A 17,676-nucleotide genomic window follows, 5' to 3' on the forward strand; every position below is an offset into this window, starting at 1 on the left:
AGCTTGCCTAGAATTTGTAATCCTCCTGCCTCAGTCTCCCGAGTTGCTGGGATTACAGGCATATACCGCTGAACCCAGCAGTATTTAACTTTTTAACTTCTACACTTATAGAAAGAATAGAATGGAGTCACATGAGGCCATCTAACAGAATATCACATTAAAACTACCACTCTCCTCTTTCCCCCTCCCCCTGGCCATCTTACATACGAGCATTTTAAAGCTCATAAAAGGGTAAGGGATTTGATTCAGTAACTGAAAACATTGGGTTCCCTGACTTAGTCCAGTGCTTTTACTGTTGGACCATCTCCTGAAAAGAATCTGCAGAAAGATCCTTTAAGAAAAGAAAAAAGAGCTGTCATGGTGGCACATACCTATAATCCCAGAGACTCAGGAGGCTGAGGCAGAAGAGTTGCAATTTTGAGACCAGCCTGGGTAACTTAGGCCCTGGCTCAAAGTAAAGTTAAAAGAATTGAGGATAGAGCTCAGTGCTTGCCTAGCATGTGTGAGGCCCTAGGTTAGGTCTCCAGTGTGGAGGGAGATAGACTGCCTATTCTCTTTGGAGAATGGGAAGAAGGAGTTATGGAGGGATATTTGATTGTGATTTTTTTTTTTTTTTTTTTTTTTTTTTTTAACGGTGCTAGGAATTGAACCCAGGGCCTTGTGCTTGCAAGGCAAGCACTCTACCAACTGAGCTATATCCCCAGCTCTGATTGTGATTTCTGATTGGGGTTGTGGCTCAGTGGTAGAGCGATTGCCTAGCGTGTGTGAGAAACTGGGTTTCCTCAGCACCACATTAAAAAAATAAAGCTATTTTGTCCATCAACAACTTTAAAAAAATATTTAAAAAAAAAAAAAAAAAAAGATTGTGATTTCTAGTCTAAGTGAGAGGTGCTATAACTTTTGGACTTAGGTCTGCTCTCCAGGAGATATAAGAAGTATTTACTCTGGAAGAAAGAATTCTTCAAAAAGTAGAATCTTATGAAGTTCCTGAGTCAACATATGAGTGAACTCAGTTGCCTTAGTGACAGTGGCTTACCTGTACCCATTTTTTCCTTCTCTTTTCTCTCCTATTGGTGCTGTTATAATTTTCTGCAGAGCCAGTTAGATTACCCCAGAGAACATTCCCTAGCTTCCATTGTTGTCCTGCTTTTAAAAAACCCAACCAAAATCAGAAAACTAACCCCAGATGTGTGCTTGCAAAGCTGGCCCATCCTTGGCAGTTTAGGGACCCCTTAAGCCAATCTGAGAATCTATTCCCATCTAACTTGGTCCAGAGAAGGAGGACTTATAGTGTGGAACTATGTTAACATAACTGATAAATCTACTATAGGATTAGTTCTGTTTTCTTTATCCTGTTTCTATGACTTTGGTGTTCTACCTGAAAACTGTGTTGGAGTTGGATGCGTTCTGGTGCCATCACTTTGGGAACCAATGCTTGATCTCTTGAAACATTCACTTCTGTAGCCTGAAGCTGTTCCATCTTTCCCACCTGATATCAGCATGGAATTGGCTAGTATTATGACATAATCACTGATTGCCTTGAAGTGAAGCCCTGCTTCAAGCTACTAGCTTCCTTCCCATTTGACCTTTCCCAAGGAAGCTAAGAAGCCATGCCTTGTTGATGGAAACTAGGGGTTAAAACTCAAGCTTGAGAATCAACAAACCTGTCCCTTAAGGCCAGCCTTGATGTGGGAGAAATATTGAATATTATTTACTGAGCTGAGTTAATTTCCTGACATTTGGGGAAAGGTAAGAGAAAAATCAAGTTTTAAATAAAAGGAATCAGTATTCAGAGGAAGCATTATCAAGAACATTTGGATTTTCCCACGTCTTCTACTTTTATAACATATCTTTTTATAATAAGTCTCCTATGTTCAGAGTTTTGTTTCATTTTGTTTTAAAGGCCTTTAAAACAAAGGTGTTGGTAGCTATCTTTCCTGGTTTCCAGTTCTATCAACTTCCCACTCTCAGATCTATTTGTTCTACCCAAATATTTGGATTTTAATCTAGACCAGTAGGTTCTGATAGGAAAGACCGCTGGCTAATATTAATTAATTAATTATGGTACCAGGGATTAAACCCAGGGGCTCTTAACTCCTGAGTCATCACATCTCCAATCCTTTTCTTTCTTTCTTTCTTTCCTCTTTCTCTTTCTTTCTTTCTTCCTTTCCTTTCTTTCCTTCCTTCCTTCCTTCCTTTTTTCTCTTTCTCTCTTTCATTCTTTCTCTCTCTTTCTCTTTCTTTCTTTCTTTTCTTTCTCTCTCTCTCTTTTCTTTCTTTCTTTCTTTCTTTCTTTCTTTCTTTCTTTCTTTCTTTCTTTTTTTCTTTCTTTCTTTCTTTTTTTTTTTCTTTTTTTCTTTCTTTTCTTTCTTTCTTTCTTTCTTTCTTTCCTTTCTTTCCTTTCTTAGCTGTAGATGGACCCAATACCTTTATTTTATTTATATGCAGTGCTGAGAATCAAACTCAGTGCCTCACACATCCTAGGCAAGCGCTCTACCACTGAGCCACAATCCCAGCCCCCCAGCCCTTTTCTTATATTTTATTCTGAGACAGGGTCACTAAGTTGCTTAGGGCCTTGCTGAGTTGCTGAGGCTGGCTTTAAATTCTCAATCCTCCTGCCTTAGCCTCCCAAGTCACTGGGATTACAGGCTACTGCACCCAGATATGAATTTTGAACTAACAGAACCTATGAGGCCATTAGCCACCTAGTTCTAAGTCATGTTCTCAGCATAGTGCCAACTTTGTCTTCCCAATTGCCCTTGCTTGCTTTCTGGTTGTTAGAATTTTTTTTTTTTTTTTTTGTTTTTTTTTTTGTTTTTTGTTTTTGTTTTCTTTTCCAGGCATCAGGGATTGAATCCAGGACCTCATGCATTATAGGCAAACACTCTACTACTGAGATACACCCCCTTTTTATTTTTCTTGCTAAGTTATGCAGGCTAACCTTGAACTTTGAATCCTCCTGCCTCCGCCTTGCAGGTAGCTGGTATTATGGTCATGCGCCACTGTGACCTTCTAGTTACTGCAGTTCTGAGGGGCAGCCAGTCTTGCCATAGAGGGCAGAGCCAGATGATGTGGAAGCCTAAGGCCACACCCACTCCCCGTTACACTTCCCATACCTAGAACTCTAATTGCTTTTCTGTGTTCCTTTCCTGGCACTCCCTCTTTCCCTGCCCTGCTTGTACAAGTTCTAGGATTACAGCTGATGATCTTTATCATGGCACAAGGTCTGTGTGGTTACCTTCCTAACCGGGAATGCTTGACTTTAAGAAAGTAGGAGTTTCTTACTTCCTTGCTTTCTCTGACTTTACAATGTTCTTGTTTCCTGCTGGGATTAGAACAGCCCTATTCCATAAATACGCACTGTTCTAACTCAAGTCCAGCTCTGACCCAGTTTCATTCCCCGCCCCCATTTGACTGTTAACTAGTGACCCTCAAAACACTCTGGACATATTTGGTATGTATTTGTTGGTTTGGTTAATTTTGTTTTTGTGATGCTAAGACTTGATCTCAGGGCCTGGGCAAGCACTCTGCCACTGAGCATTATCCCCAGCCCATATATACATCTTTTACCAAGAGGACTGGATAAGAGTTAGGAACTGGATAGGATATCACCTATCATTAAAGTAAGAAGCCTTTGGGAGGCAGGCAGTGTGCTTGTGTAGGAGAGTTCATCAGGTAGCATGATATACAGGCCTCATGGAGACTGTGACAAACCAGAGAGCAGGGTTTTAATCAGTTAGTGCCCCGTGGGAATTCCAGGAACTTCTAATTTTTTTTATGTCGGAAGCCTAGATTTTCTAGGCTTAAAATCTCTCAATTTAGCCAGGAATGGTGTCACATGCTTAAACAATCCCCAAGACTACAGAGGCTGGGGGTAGGAGGTTCCCAAGTTCAAGGTCTGCTTGGGCAATTTATTGAGACCCTGTCTCAAAATAAAAAAACTAGCTGGGAGTGGTGGTAAATGGCTGTAATCCCAGTGGCTCAGGAAGTTGAGGCAGGAGGATGCAGGTTCAAAGCCAGCCTCAGCAATTTGGCAAGGCCCTAAGCAAATTAGCGAGAGCCTGTCTCAAAATAAAATAAAAAGGCTGAGGATGTGGTTCAGTGGTAATGGTTAAGTGCCCTGGCTTCAATCCCTGGTTCCAAAAACAAAACAACTACCACCACACTCTCTCTCCCTCTCTCTCTCTCACACACACACACACACACACACACCTAAAAAGATCTGGGAATGTAGTTCAGTGGTTGAGCATCCTTGTGTTCACTCCCTAGAACCCCCACACATAAATAAAAATAAATAAATAATAAATTTGTTAATAAATAAAATCTCCATTTTTATGTGGGTCTATGTGGGGGCGTTGGACAGTGAATTAAAAGATTCTCTGAGGCTTGTGGGTCTGCCTCTACAGCTTCTTGTGGACTGCCCATGTAGTTTTGGCTCATTCTATTATGCGTAGCTCTCTTTAAGCTGGTGCCTAGAATTTCTCAGAAGGTAGGGACAGCTGTGAGGGAGCACCACCTCATCTCTATTGCCAACTCTCATTGTTTAGTGTTTGTTTTATTGGCGGGGGGCAGGGGGAGACACATAGGGGAGATGTTGAGCAGAAGCACTCGATGTGATTAAACCTCCAACTGAGCAGATCTGTGGGAGCAGAATATCGACCCCTGGAAAAATCAATCGCTGCTGCAGTGGCCAAGCTGCTGTTTGCAGGGGCTCCCACCACAGGAATGTGAGCAGCCCAGCAGTGTTTCTTCTCCCCTTTCTTACCTCAGCAACGCCCTCAGCCTCTACCCCAAGAGTCAGACCTACCTCACGAGATTTCGTTGAGGTGGGTTAGAACAGCAGATTCTTGTTTTCTGACAATTATATTGAAATATCTTCAGTGACACAGAACCCTGCCTCCCAAGAGCCTCCTTTCCAGACATTCCAGCCTCCTTCCCTACAGTGCTATAGTTCTTCTTCTTCTTTTTTGGTACTGGGGATTGAACCCAGAAGCACTTAACCGCTGAACCACATCCCCGGTCCTCTTAATTTTGAGACAGGGTCTTGCTAAATTGCTGGGACCCTGGCTTTGAACTTACAATCCTTCTGCCTCAGCCTCCCAAGTCCCTGGGATTACTGATATGCACCACTGCACCTGACAGCACTGCTTGGTTCTAGCAACAGCCTTACCCAACTTGCCAAGGCCCATTTGGGGTTGTACTTCTCATTTTTAGATGGGAGAGTCAGTTCCCTTTAATGCAGCACCCAAGAGTCTCTCCCTCATTGTGGAGGTCTAGAGTGTAGACACCACGATAGGATGGAAATGGAGATGCTGGGAAAGAGAAGTGAAAGAGATTGGATCTAAGGAGGATGCTTTTAGGAGATTATTCATTGAGCAACAGTTATCATCTTGTCTTTTGTATAGCTGACATTTTTTTCTTCACTAATACCCTGATCTTTCTCCAGTCCTGCAGGCTAGTGGGGAAAGGGGGCAAATATAGCACAATGCCATTAAGTTTTTTGTTTGTTTTTTGTTTTTTTTGTAGATGGACCCAATACCTCTTATTTATTTATCTTTATGGATGCTGAGGATGGTACCCATTGCCTCACATGTGCTAGGCAAGAGCTCTACCACTGAGCTACAGCCCCGGCCCCTACCATTAGTTTTTTAACACCTCGTCTAGGGCCATACACAGTGGTACATACCTATAATCTTAGCAGCTCAGAAGGCTGAGGCAGGAGGATCATGAATTCAAAGCCAGCCTCAGCAATTCAGTGAGACTGTTTCTTTAAAAAGAAAAAGGAAAAAAAAAGCCTAGGGATGTGGCTCAGTCATTAAGTGCCACTGGATTCAATCCCCAGTACCAAAAACAAAACAAAAAAAACACCTACTCTAGTGAAGCCTCAAAGGATCTCTGGGCTCTGCCTGTGGGGTGTGGGTTGGGGTAGTGGGCCAGGGAAATTGTCCTGTAGCCTCTGCTTAAAGCAGATGCTTTAACAGAATGACTTGCATATTTCTATGAGTGCTGCCCCCACAAAGCTTTTCTCATCTATTTTTTGAAACAAGGTTTTGCTATATTGCCCAGGCTGTCCTCAAACTTCTAGTGTCAAGCCATCCTTCTGCCTCAGCCTCCTGATTAACTGCTACAAGAGGAGCATGCCACTCACTGTACCTGACTTGGTTCTCATTTTTGAAGTTCCCAAGGCTAAATTAAATAAAAAATTATGTTAGTATGTAGTTATCACACCTATAGTGCATCATTAAGCCATTGGTCCTCCCCTCCAGTTCTACTCCTCTGGTGACTGGGAAATCTGCCAACCTCATGTGTTTAGTTAAGGGAGAGCTCTGTTGCCCTGTTGTTGGAGCATGTCTGTGACCTGGGGGTTGAAACTTACTTGGCTTTTGCCTCCAGAAAGGAGCCTTTACATTCCCTACCTTAGGGGATGGGGCTTCTAAATAAGGCCTAATTGTCCAGCAGTTTGGAAGGATTGCTGAGGAGCTGGGTGAGAAAGAAAGTGTGATAGTTTGAAATCACCTGAAGTGAGGACAGGAATTATCTATTTATTTATTTATTTAGCTAGGGATTGAACTGAAGCATGCTAAACAAGTGCTCTACTACTGAGCTAAATTTCTAGCCAGAGGCCAAGAATAGCTTGACTTGTATCTGAGCCACGCCCTTATGCTTAATAATAGGAATAGAATACATTCAGGTTTTGTTTTGTTTTGGGTGCTGGGGATTGAACCCAGGGTCATTTACCACTGTAGTCCTTTTTATTTATTTTGAGACAGGGTCTCCCTCAGTTGGTTCGGACCTTATTGAATTGCTGAAACTGTCTTCAACTTGTTATTCTCCACACATTCAGTTTGAATCTCAAGCAGAGACCAGACTTCTACCATCATAGAAATGAATTTCCTAGATTCTCCCTTCCGCCTCTTACATTTAGTACCTTTTTGAAAAATACCGGGGGGGGGGGGGGGGGGGGAGACGGACGACGGGACGGGGACGGGACACATGTGCAAGGCCCTGATTTGAACCTTATCACTGCAAAAGAATGAATGAAAGAAAACCATTCATGTAGGTTTAAGTTCATAGGGTGATAGGTGGAATGGCTGATTTGAAATAAACCAGGAAAGTTATTAAGAAGAGTGGCTAGGAAAAATGGAACAAATAGCATTGTAGACTTGTAAAGAGTTGGATTGTCTGGTTTCAGTCTTACTTGTAATGGAGCTAAGAGAGGCTTTGTGAAGTTAGCTTGTTCAGAGGCGCATAGTAGCTAATCACCCAGCATATCTGGAAACAGGTTACTGCTTGCTTGAATTGGAGTGTAGAGCCAGCGGTTGATAGTGTCAAAATTCTACCTTATGGGAAAGAGTGCAGGGTAATATGAATTTGAATTCCAGTTTTTCTGTTTAATAGCTATCTGTCCTTAGGAAAGTCACCTAGCCTCTGAGCCTGCTTCTTTGTTAAAATGGGGGTTATACCCACATTAGAAGATAATTGTGCAAATTTAAGGTGAATCAACCACTTACCTTAAGTTACACGTTATAGTCATATTCGTATCAATTCTGCTTCCTTATAAAAGGAAATGTAAAGGGACTTGCTTTTTTAACTTTTACATTTGGAGATTTGGTTTCCTAGAGCTTTCTTTATGAATTCTGACATATATGGGGAATTTCCTCTTGGAGGTGGGCCCCTGAAAAACATTCTAGAGACAAAAAGTGTCTGACCCTTCTCTGCTGTACATTCCCCACCAGGCAGCCAGAAGGTAACAGGAAGAATGAGCCATTATCCTCAGAACAATAGCCCATTGTAGAAAAAGAAAAGAGGGAGTTTGGTGGGGGGTCCATCCTATGTGGTGGTTTCTAGGATACAAACCCAAGTTTTTGGAAACATAGTGGGACCAGTAGCAGTTTATGCTATTCCCAGCAGTTATGTCATTCAGGCAGGAGACTGTGCTTGGTCCTAAATGAAAAGGATAGGTACTAGCCTTTGTATCTCTTCCCCTTTCTTACCACGTGCTTCACTCCTGACCCGAAAGTATACCACCAGGAGTAAGAGGAAGGCCGTTCTGTGTTTTGATTCATTCTTGGTGTTTCAGCCAACACCAGCTAGCCTGCTTTCTAGGCATAGTGGCAGTTAATCTTTTGGACCAAGACCACTCCTTGGACAGCATTTCAGGAGATCTGTCACTCTGGAGTTCTCCAGCCTGGGGTGTGTCAGATTGCCCTTCCTTACGTTTATAGCAAAGACTAAAGATAAAAAGAGAACTTACAACTGAAACTTTATTGTACTGAAGACTTTTTTTAAAAGAAGTGTTTGATACAGGTAGTCTCTTCCCCCACTGACAAATACATTGCTTAAGGAAGGTTTTAAGAAAAAACAGTCATCTTAAAAACTTGCCTGAGTAATTAATTGTCTTAGTCCTTTTTCCTTGGAGTTTGTTGTATCTGTTGCCTTCTTTCTTCTACCTTTCTTTGAGGGTTGTTCCCAGTCTCTTTTATGTTCTTCAGGATTTCCTCTCTCTCTAGCATGAGAGCAACCTTCTTCCATGTCTCTGGATCTGTGAGACTGAGCTGAGGGTAGGGGGTTCTGGCAAATCGCTAGTATTGATTTGGTCATTTTAGGCTATACTTTTGGAATTTTTTCATTTAATTGTTGTTACTTAAGTGGGTGCGGCTGAGTTGCAAAATTCCCACCACATATACTTACTACACATACGTAGGATTTACCTGATTTTCTGTTTTCTTCTCCCCCTCCCCCACCCCCATACTCCACCTTTTTTTTGGACCAGGGTTTGAACCCAGGGTCTCTTAACCACTGAGTCACATCCCCAGCCCTTTTTATATTTTTATTTAGTGACAGGGTCTCCCTGAGTTGCTCAGGGCCTCAGCCTCTTGAGCTGCTGGGATTACAGGCATGCACCCCCATGCCCGGCTTACCTGGTTTTCTTTTTATTATTATTATTATTATTATTACTACTATTATTAATATTTTTAGTTGTAAATGGACACAATACCTTTATTTTATTTATTTATATATTGATTGATTGATTGATTGTCCTGAGGATCAAACCTAGTGCCTCACATGTGCTAGGCAAGCACTCTACCACTGAGCTACAACCCCAGGCCCTTACCTGGTTTTTTTGATGGTAATTTAGCTGCTTTCAGGCAGCACAACTAGGCAAAAGTTCTTCCCAACTAACTGGGTACAAGAACTCCATCTAGGAGTTCCTCAAGGATTCAGCCAAATTTATGGGGAAACAATATCAGCTTGCCATCAGCCTGTTCTTTCAACTTGCCTGATATTGTTTACTGTGCTTAGCAAAATGAACTGATGTCATCTCCATGTGGCTCTGTTGGGAGATCATTTAAGCACCCCCTTCCTTTAACCCTGATCTAGTATCTTCCTACTTAAAAATGTGCTTCACCAGGCAGCCCTTCATGTTAGAGCTTGTGATTCTTCCTGTGAAAGCACCAGCACACACCCTCCCCCATCCCCCAAATGAGGTATGGACTGTGATTTCAGGCACGGTTTTGTTGTGGTGTGAAGAGAAGGTGTTAGCTGCTGAGTTCTGTTTGTCAGCAGAGCCTGACAAACCCATGCTGGCATTTGCTGGGGCTGGGCAACCAATCACAGCTGGAACAGTTATCGTCATGGAGTCCCTGTGGGCTTCCTCTATCAGGTCACATCCCAAAATAACATTGGGCAGTATTTCAAGTGAAGAAATGAAGGCTTTCGGGTCTGTAGCCAGCCTGGAGTGTGAGATTTTGTGTGAAATAGTTGGACCTGCTCCAGCGCTTTTGATCTGCATGGTAGATGAGCAATAAAATGCATGAAACACGTTGGAAACACGTGAGGAAATTCTCCTGGCCCTGCTGCTTCCTTGGAACTGGCAGGGCACTGAGTGGGATGAGCAGGATAATACTTGAAGGAGAGCAAACCCAGGAAAAGAGGGCTTTTCACTAAACGGGTATTGCTACAGTTCTCTTGGTGATTTAGGTGGACCCTTTTCAGGGAGAGCTAAAAACCTGGAGTCTTGAAATGTTAAAGGCAGCACCTGCCAGGGAGAATAGGGGCTTGAATTGATTAAACTTGTTCTTTAAAGAGGTATGTTGTAGAAAATTGAACTTGTTAGACATATCGAGGTCTGACTCAACACCCAGACATCCGGCTTTTTGTGGAACAAAAGACCTGAAAAACTGGCTTTTTGTAGGGTAGAAAACAGAGGTGTGTCTTGTGCAATTAAAGAATGTGGAGTTCAGAGCAATATCTGTTCCTGTGGAATAGAGGGGGTGAGACATCTTTTGGAGTCCCTCTCATTGTCCAACAAAAATATTTACTGGGATTAACCCCTGGGACTGATAGGATCTTATACACTGCTTGTATGTTGTTAAATCTCTCATTCCAGAATATTGGTGCTGGTCATTTGGCCCTGACCATATGGTACTAGTGAGTTTGATGCTTATGCCCCAGAGTGTCACAGATTAGGATTTGTCCAGCCCTCTCCCTTTCGTTGTATCATGAGAAAATTGAAGTCCCAGCTTATTGTCAGCCTACCCAAGGTCACAACTAATATGTGCCAAAAGGTGCACCTTAGTCTCCTAACTCAAGGGTATAGTGCTTTTTCCTTAGTTCATATAGTATCAGAGCTAATGGGATAGGGTTGGCAAGTCCAGGCTTTGGGGTCCAGCAGACTTGAATTTGCACTGCCATTTACTTTTAGATCACTTGGGTTATAACCCAATCTATTTGAGTATCAGCTTCCTCATCTTCAAAATGGTAATGGTAGTAGTATCCATAAGCAACAATTGAGGAAATTAAGTAATTCTACAAAAGGCCTGGCATCATAGTAGATGCACAGTGCTGCATGCTTATGGTTAATAGTTTTGAGTTTCCCCTTCCTATATTAACATTCTGATTCTTAAATTATTTCAGACCAACAGTCCTCATGCTGACCACTTATCATCTGATGAAATATAAAACATGACAATTTGAGATTGTCTCCAAAACCAAATCAGAAAGATAAGATTAATGCTGTTCCCTTCCCTAGTAGTAGTCTATACCCAGATACCCTGGCCACTTGGAGTTTTTGGGTTTTTTTGTTTTAAAAAAATTTTTTTCATAGTTGTATATGGACAGAATGCCTTTATTTTATTTGCTCACTTTTATGCAGTACTAAGGATCAAACCCAGTGCCTCACATGTGCTAGGCAAATGCTCTGCCACAGAGCTACGCCTTTGCTGTTGTTGACAGTTTTTCTCTAAGGAGTTCAGGGCACTTTACCAAAACTGATAACTCTCTTCAGAGGGCGACTGTAAGATAGTTACTTCTTTACAGCCGCAGGTGCTTCCAGGGTCCCGAGACCCTAGCCCCCTAGACTGCAAGGGTTTTCTATGGGCTCTTAGAATCCCTCAGCAGAACGAGGCATTCACCTTGTAGATGCGGGGACCCTGGCTTTTTCACAGAAGTGTGGCTAAAGCAATCTTTTCAGTCCTTGCCTTGACAGTATAGCAGTGGTTGATGGGTTTTTGGTGGTCTGTTTTTTATCTTTTTGCTTTGTTTTCTCAGTTCTTCAGAAGGTCTCTGAGAACATATAACAAATTGCACAGGGGTTCGTCTACAGAGGACAGCAAAAAGACAGTCAAGAGAGACTTTGGCTTTGTGTTGTACTTGTGTAAAGACAGAAATACTCAGAACAAAACACTTGATTTTCAGAGCCAGATTCTTGTCTTAATGAATAGACTCTTATTTCCCATTCTATTCTAAAATACACCAATTTCTTTTTTTACCAGAAACTGGCAACTTGTTAAGGAACAGAAACTGGGAAGGAGTGCATGAGACAATCTACTGGTCCCTAAAACAGGGCATTGGGCCATGGATTTCGTTAGACTGTAGGGTCTAACAAGTGCCTTTGCCACCATTTCTGGCCTGCACAACTGGTTTCTCTTGTCTTGCGGTCTCTTTGGTCTCCTTGTCGCAGAAACCAGGTGTCCCTGGTATAACTTAGCTCTCAAAAATAGGATGGAATGCACCACTTTCTCTTCGGATGAATTCAGAGATGTTTGTCATTGCCCATGCTTTGAGAGGGAAGAGTTCTTTGGTGTTGCCTAGAGATTGACTTCTTGAGTTCCCTTCTGCATTGGAATTCTTACTTTGGTTGTTGGTGGCAGTGGGGGAGGTTTACTAGGTATTGCACCCAGGTCCTCAAGCATACTAGGGAAGTGCTCTACCACTGAGGGACATCCTATCCCTTTTCTATTTTTCATTTTGAGACAGGAAATCACTAAGTTGCCCAGACTGACCTTGAATTGGAACCTTCCTGCCTGAGTCTCTCCAGTAGCTGGGATTACAGGCGTATACCACTGTACCCAGTGTAATTGCATTTTTAAAGTATTCTGTGGTATAACAGATCTTCTGATTGTCAACCAAAAAACTAACATTTTCTGACTTCTCAGCTAATATTGAGAGCTGGACACCGAAGTGTACCTCCAGCTACCTTCAGAGCAAGCTTTCTTCCCACAGAACTTAACAAAAATGTTCCCAGCCTAGCTCATTAGTCAAATGATTTGTGGAAGGTCAGACTATCTTGGAAGCTTGGAGGAAAGCCTAAGAAAGGCTCTCTGACATACAGTGACATGGTCGATTCACTTCAAACCGATCTTTCCAAGGCAAGCTCATTTGTATGAGTAGGAATAGACTCAAATTAGGCCAACTTGGATCTCCTCCTTCAGATGTGTCTCTTTAACTCTTTTCTTAATTATTTATGTATCATGGTTTTCATCCTTTCTTCCATGTACAGTTAATTCCACACCTTAAGAGGTATTGCTAAAGAATGAACATAGGGCAGGGGGTGTAGGGAAGTACATTTCTGGGTGGAATATTTTCATATTGAGCTCTTGATTGCTAGTCTTGGAATTCTTTACCCCAAATGAACTCTTTACTGATTAATTCAAGATAAGCAAACCCCTCAAATAAATACCAACTTCTTCATTGAAAAACTTAAAGCTGGAAAAAAATCTGAGTTTTTTTTTCAGTTGGCAAACATTTTTTCATCCTGGTTGTAAACCAGGTGTTAGGAATATAGTCCCAAACGTTGGCAGTTAAAAAATTGTCTTTCTTTGGAATGCAAATGTATCCCTTTCTCACCTCCTACCCCTTATGTTGCAAAGTATGGTGAGTGGAAGGGAGTTGCTTTGTAAATGGAGGTTAGAGCAATCTTGAGGGAGAGGGGATCTGTAAATGTTGCCCAGTCTTGTTAAAATTCTCTTGTAGCTCCTTGTGCCATCCTGGCAGCGTTTTGTAGTTTTCCCATTGGAGAAGAACTAACATCACACTGACGTAGCTGCTTTCTTTTTTTATTTTTGATACTGGGGATTGAACCTAGGGGCACTTTTACCTCTAAGATGCGTCCCTGTCCCTTTTTATTTTTTATTATGAGACAGGGTCTCACTGAGTTGCTGTGGCTGATCTTGAGCTTATGACCTTCCTTCCTTAGCCTCCCATTGTGTGCAGCAAATAGCTGCTTTCTTTCTTTTTTTTTTGGGGGGGGGGCAGTTACCAGGGATTGAACCCAAGGGCACTCAACCACTAAGCCACATCCCCAGCCCTTTTTATATTTTTTATTTAGAGACAGGGTCTTGCTAAGCTGCTTAGGCCCTCGCTAAATTGCTGAAGCTGACTTTGAATTCTCAATCCTCCTGCCTCAGCCTCCCAAGCTGCTGGGATTACAGGCATGGTCCTCCATGCTTGGCTTAGTTGCTTTCTTAGGATTGTAGAAGTTAAGGGACTCAGAATGAAGATGAAAGAACTAGGTCTGTACTATAGCTAGGGGAAGTAGAACAAGGGTCAACAAACTACCATTTGTGAGCCAGCTTACAAATGGCTTAAAAAAATGTATTACTGTAGTGCAGTAACTCTATTTTTGTGGAAGGTCAGAATATCTTGGAACATATTGTTGCTGGCTACTTCTACAATGCAATGCAGAATTGAGCAGTTTTGACAGACTACATGGCCCACAGAATCTCAAATATTTTCTACCTGAGTCTCAACAAAGTTTACCATATAAGCTATACTGTCATGACTAAATAATGTGTTTGCTCTTGGTTACTTAAGGAACATTCTCAGCATGTAGTAGGATTGTTAAGAGTGTTTCTGCCTCATATCTCTACTAATCTGTGTTCTTATGTATGTTTCAGGATCTCTCTGGTTCAATAGACGATCTCCCTATGGGGACAGAAGGAGCGCTGAGTCCTGGAGTGAGCACATCAGGGATTTCCAGCAGCCAAGGAGAGCAGAGTAATCCAGCTCAGTCTCCTTTCTCTCCTCATACCTCCCCTCACCTACCTGGCATCCGAGGCCCTTCTCCGTCCCCTGTTGGCTCTCCCGCCAGTGTTGCTCAGTCTCGCTCAGGACCACTCTCGCCTGCTGCAGTGCCAGGTACCCTCAAGTGCTAACCTTTGGGAAGAGGGAAAGGTGACTGATCCCAGTGATATTAGGGAGGCCTGGTTCGTGTCTGCATAGTTTCCCCATAGCATTTGGAGAAGAAGTGGGAACCCCCTTGGCTGGATATCATTGTGTATATGATATTGGGAGGTGTTTGGCTCTCTGTGAGTCATTTCCAGCTCTAAATTGACCTCCCAGCTAGAATTTGCAGGCTTAGTGATGATTTGCTTATTTCTTTCTTTTCCTGGAGCAGGCAACCAGATGCCACCTCGGCCACCCAGTGGCCAGTCAGACAGCATCATACATCCTTCCATGAACCAATCAAGCATTGCCCAAGATCGAGGTGAGAGTCATGGCTTTGGTGTAGGGATGGAGGGCTAAAGCAGACATTTGAGTATTCGTAATAGCTTTTGGAGAACTATATGTCCATGAAGCTCAGGTTAATTCCATCAGCAGGTTGCAAAGTTAACACTGGTTTGGTCATGTTGATGGCTGCAGGGTTGCATTCCCCAGTAGTCATTTTTTCATTTCTCAGTGCTTATCCATGTTTTGATAGATTTCCCCCTTTATACTGTGTCTAATTTTGTCAGCAATTGCTCAAGACTTAGCTTTGAGTCTTCACCCATCAAACCATTTGCCATTTTGTTTTTTGTCACTGCTGTTTGTCTTTTAAAGCATCCATTTAGTACAAACATTTGGCATGCCCTCTGTTAATGTTTCTTAATGGAGAGATTGTGCAAATAGGTGCAAACGGAAATGTAGATGATAAAATTCCAGGATCAGGAGAGAGCATTTGTTCCCACTGTACTGAGCAAATAACTCCATGGACTCTACTCACAAATAGGTTATATGCAGAGGAACCCCCAGATGCCCCAGTACAGTTCCCCACAGCCCGGCTCGGCCTTATCTCCACGTCAGCCTTCTGGAGGACAGATGCACACAGGCATGGGTTCCTACCAGCAAAATTCCATGGGGAGCTATGGTCCCCAAGGGGGTCAGTATGGCCCACAAGGTGAGTATATTACCCAATTAGGAGTAGGTAGAAGTAAGAGGAGAAAACAGTTCCTTCTTAATATACAAAACTGTCCTTTACCCTAAATCTACCCAGCTTAGACCCTGTATTAGGGTAGGAAGATGGTAGCTATTGCTTAGTATAGTGTGGAATATTTTTTAGTAAATAAGTCTTAATAGATTTTTCCTTTACATTGGGCCTGGGTGAATATAAAGCTGAATATCTTACACATAACATGGGAAGAAAATAAGATGAGTGTGCAGAAAGGAATGAGTTCCTCCTGAGAGTTGAAGGGCCCAGATAATATGGTAGCAATGACATCTTGGCTCCACTCCCCGACTCCCTGCAGTACTAGGGATTGAACCCAGGAGAGTTCTACCACTAAACTATGTCCCCCAGCCCTTTTTACTTAAAATTTTGAGGCATTCTCAATTAGTCACTGATGCTGGCCTCAAACTTGTCTATGCTGTCTGTCTTTAAGATGAAGGGATGAACTGGGAGTGCAGCTCAGTGGTAGAACACTTGCCTAGCATGTGTAGGGCCGTGACTTCAATACCCAGCCTTGTGAGCAAGCAAGGGGAGGAACGTGGGACAACTGTGGCCTGCCTTTACATGCTTCTGGCCTTTCCTTTCCTTTTTCCCATGGGGGTTAAGACTACCATGAACTTGATCACTTTTCCAACCAAAATATTGAATGATTCTCATCGTTTATGGAGTTTGGAAGGTGAGAGAGATTAGTACATTAGTGAGTTGCTAGTGAGTCACTAACCAAGTGTTGTGTCTTCTCTCCCTTCCCTCCCAGGAGGCTACCCCAGGCAGCCAAACTACAATGCCTTGCCCAATGCCAACTATCCCAGTGCAGGCATGGCTGGAAGCATGAACCCCATGGGTGCTGGAGGTCAGATGCATGGGCAACCTGGCATCCCACCTTATGGCACACTTCCTCCAGGGAGAATGAGTCATGCCTCCATGGGCAACAGGCCTTATGGTCCAAACATGGCCAATATGCCACCTCAGGTTGGGTCAGGGATGTGTCCTCCACCAGGGGGAATGAACCGGAAAACTCAAGAATCTGCTGTCGCCATGCATGTTGCTGCCAACTCTATCCAAAACAGGTAAGGCCTAGGAAGTAAATGCAAGGAAATTTGGGTCATTGAGACCCTGTCTCTAAATAAAATACAAAATAGGGCTGAGGATGTGGCTCAGTGGCCAAGTGGCCCTGAGTTCAATCCCCAGTACCTGCCCCACCAAAAAAGAAAAAAATTAGGAAAAAAAAAAAAAAAAAAAAAAAGAATGTTGTATGTAAATATGTATTTACATATAGCTGATAAATATAATTTTCTTGAGCTTTTTAGAAAATGTTTTCTTAGAATGTAAAAATTAAAAACAGAGTATTAGTTTTTACTGGTCTTAGGTTGGTATCAAATTTCCTATGACCAGGTATCATATGTAAATAACTTATAAAAGCTGAGGAAGGTGTTAATGTCAGTGACTCAGGGGACTAAGGTAGGGGAATTATAAGTTCAAGACCACCCTGTGTACCTTAGTGAGACTTTATCTCAGAATAAAAAAGGGCAGGGGCTGGGGATGTGACTCAATGGTAGAATGCTTACCTGGCATGCATGAGGCCCTGAGTTCAACCTCTAGGACAACAAAATAAATATAAATAAGGAATGTAACAGGCTGGGGAGATAGCTCAGTTGGTAGAGTGCTTGCCTCATAAGCACAAGGCTCTGGGTTCAATCCCCAGCACTGCAAAAAAAAAGAATGTACCTCATCACAGTGGTGTACACCTATAATCCCAGCAGCTCAGGAGACTGAGGCAGGGGAATCACAAATTCAAAACCAGCCTTAGCAATTTAGCAAGACCCTAAGCAACTTAGACCCTGTCTCAAAATAAAACATAAAAAGGGCCAGGATATGACTCAGTGGTTAAGCTACTCAGGAGACTGAGGCAGGAAGATCACTTGAACCCACGTTTTTTAAACCAGCTTGGGAAACATAGCAAGATTCCATCTCAAAGAAAGAATGCAAGTCCACTTCCAAGTACTATACTGAGGAGTATATTCTGGTTGGGGTTTGGTATAAGAAAAAGTAATGGAATTAAACATTTCATCTTGGCCTTTTGCCATAGAGAGGGCCCTGAAATGGAAATACAGCTCAACTTTGTAGGTGACTTAGAAGAAGGCAGTTCTTAGAGGACACAGTAGAGCAACTATTCTTCAAGGAGAGTAAACCAT

General features: G+C 42.6%; 1 protein-coding gene across 3 annotated transcripts in view; it reads left to right on the forward strand.

Moving 5' to 3' along the window:
* The window catches only part of ARID1A (AT-rich interaction domain 1A), an 80,418-nt gene that overhangs the window by 48,365 nt on the left and 14,377 nt on the right, over positions 1 to 17,676 (forward strand). For all 3 annotated transcript variants that reach the window (XM_079114153.1, XM_079114151.1, XM_079114152.1), the window contains exons 5-8: positions 14,178 to 14,418; positions 14,678 to 14,767; positions 15,269 to 15,436; positions 16,239 to 16,551. In XM_079114153.1, coding sequence (XP_078970279.1) covers positions 14,178 to 14,418; positions 14,678 to 14,767; positions 15,269 to 15,436; positions 16,239 to 16,551 — 812 coding nt within the window. The remainder of the gene's footprint in view (positions 1 to 14,177; positions 14,419 to 14,677; positions 14,768 to 15,268; positions 15,437 to 16,238; positions 16,552 to 17,676) is intronic.

Source organism: Sciurus vulgaris, assembly GCF_902686455.1.
Source record: "Sciurus vulgaris genome assembly, chromosome: 1".
NCBI lineage: Eukaryota > Metazoa > Chordata > Mammalia > Rodentia > Sciuridae > Sciurus > Sciurus vulgaris.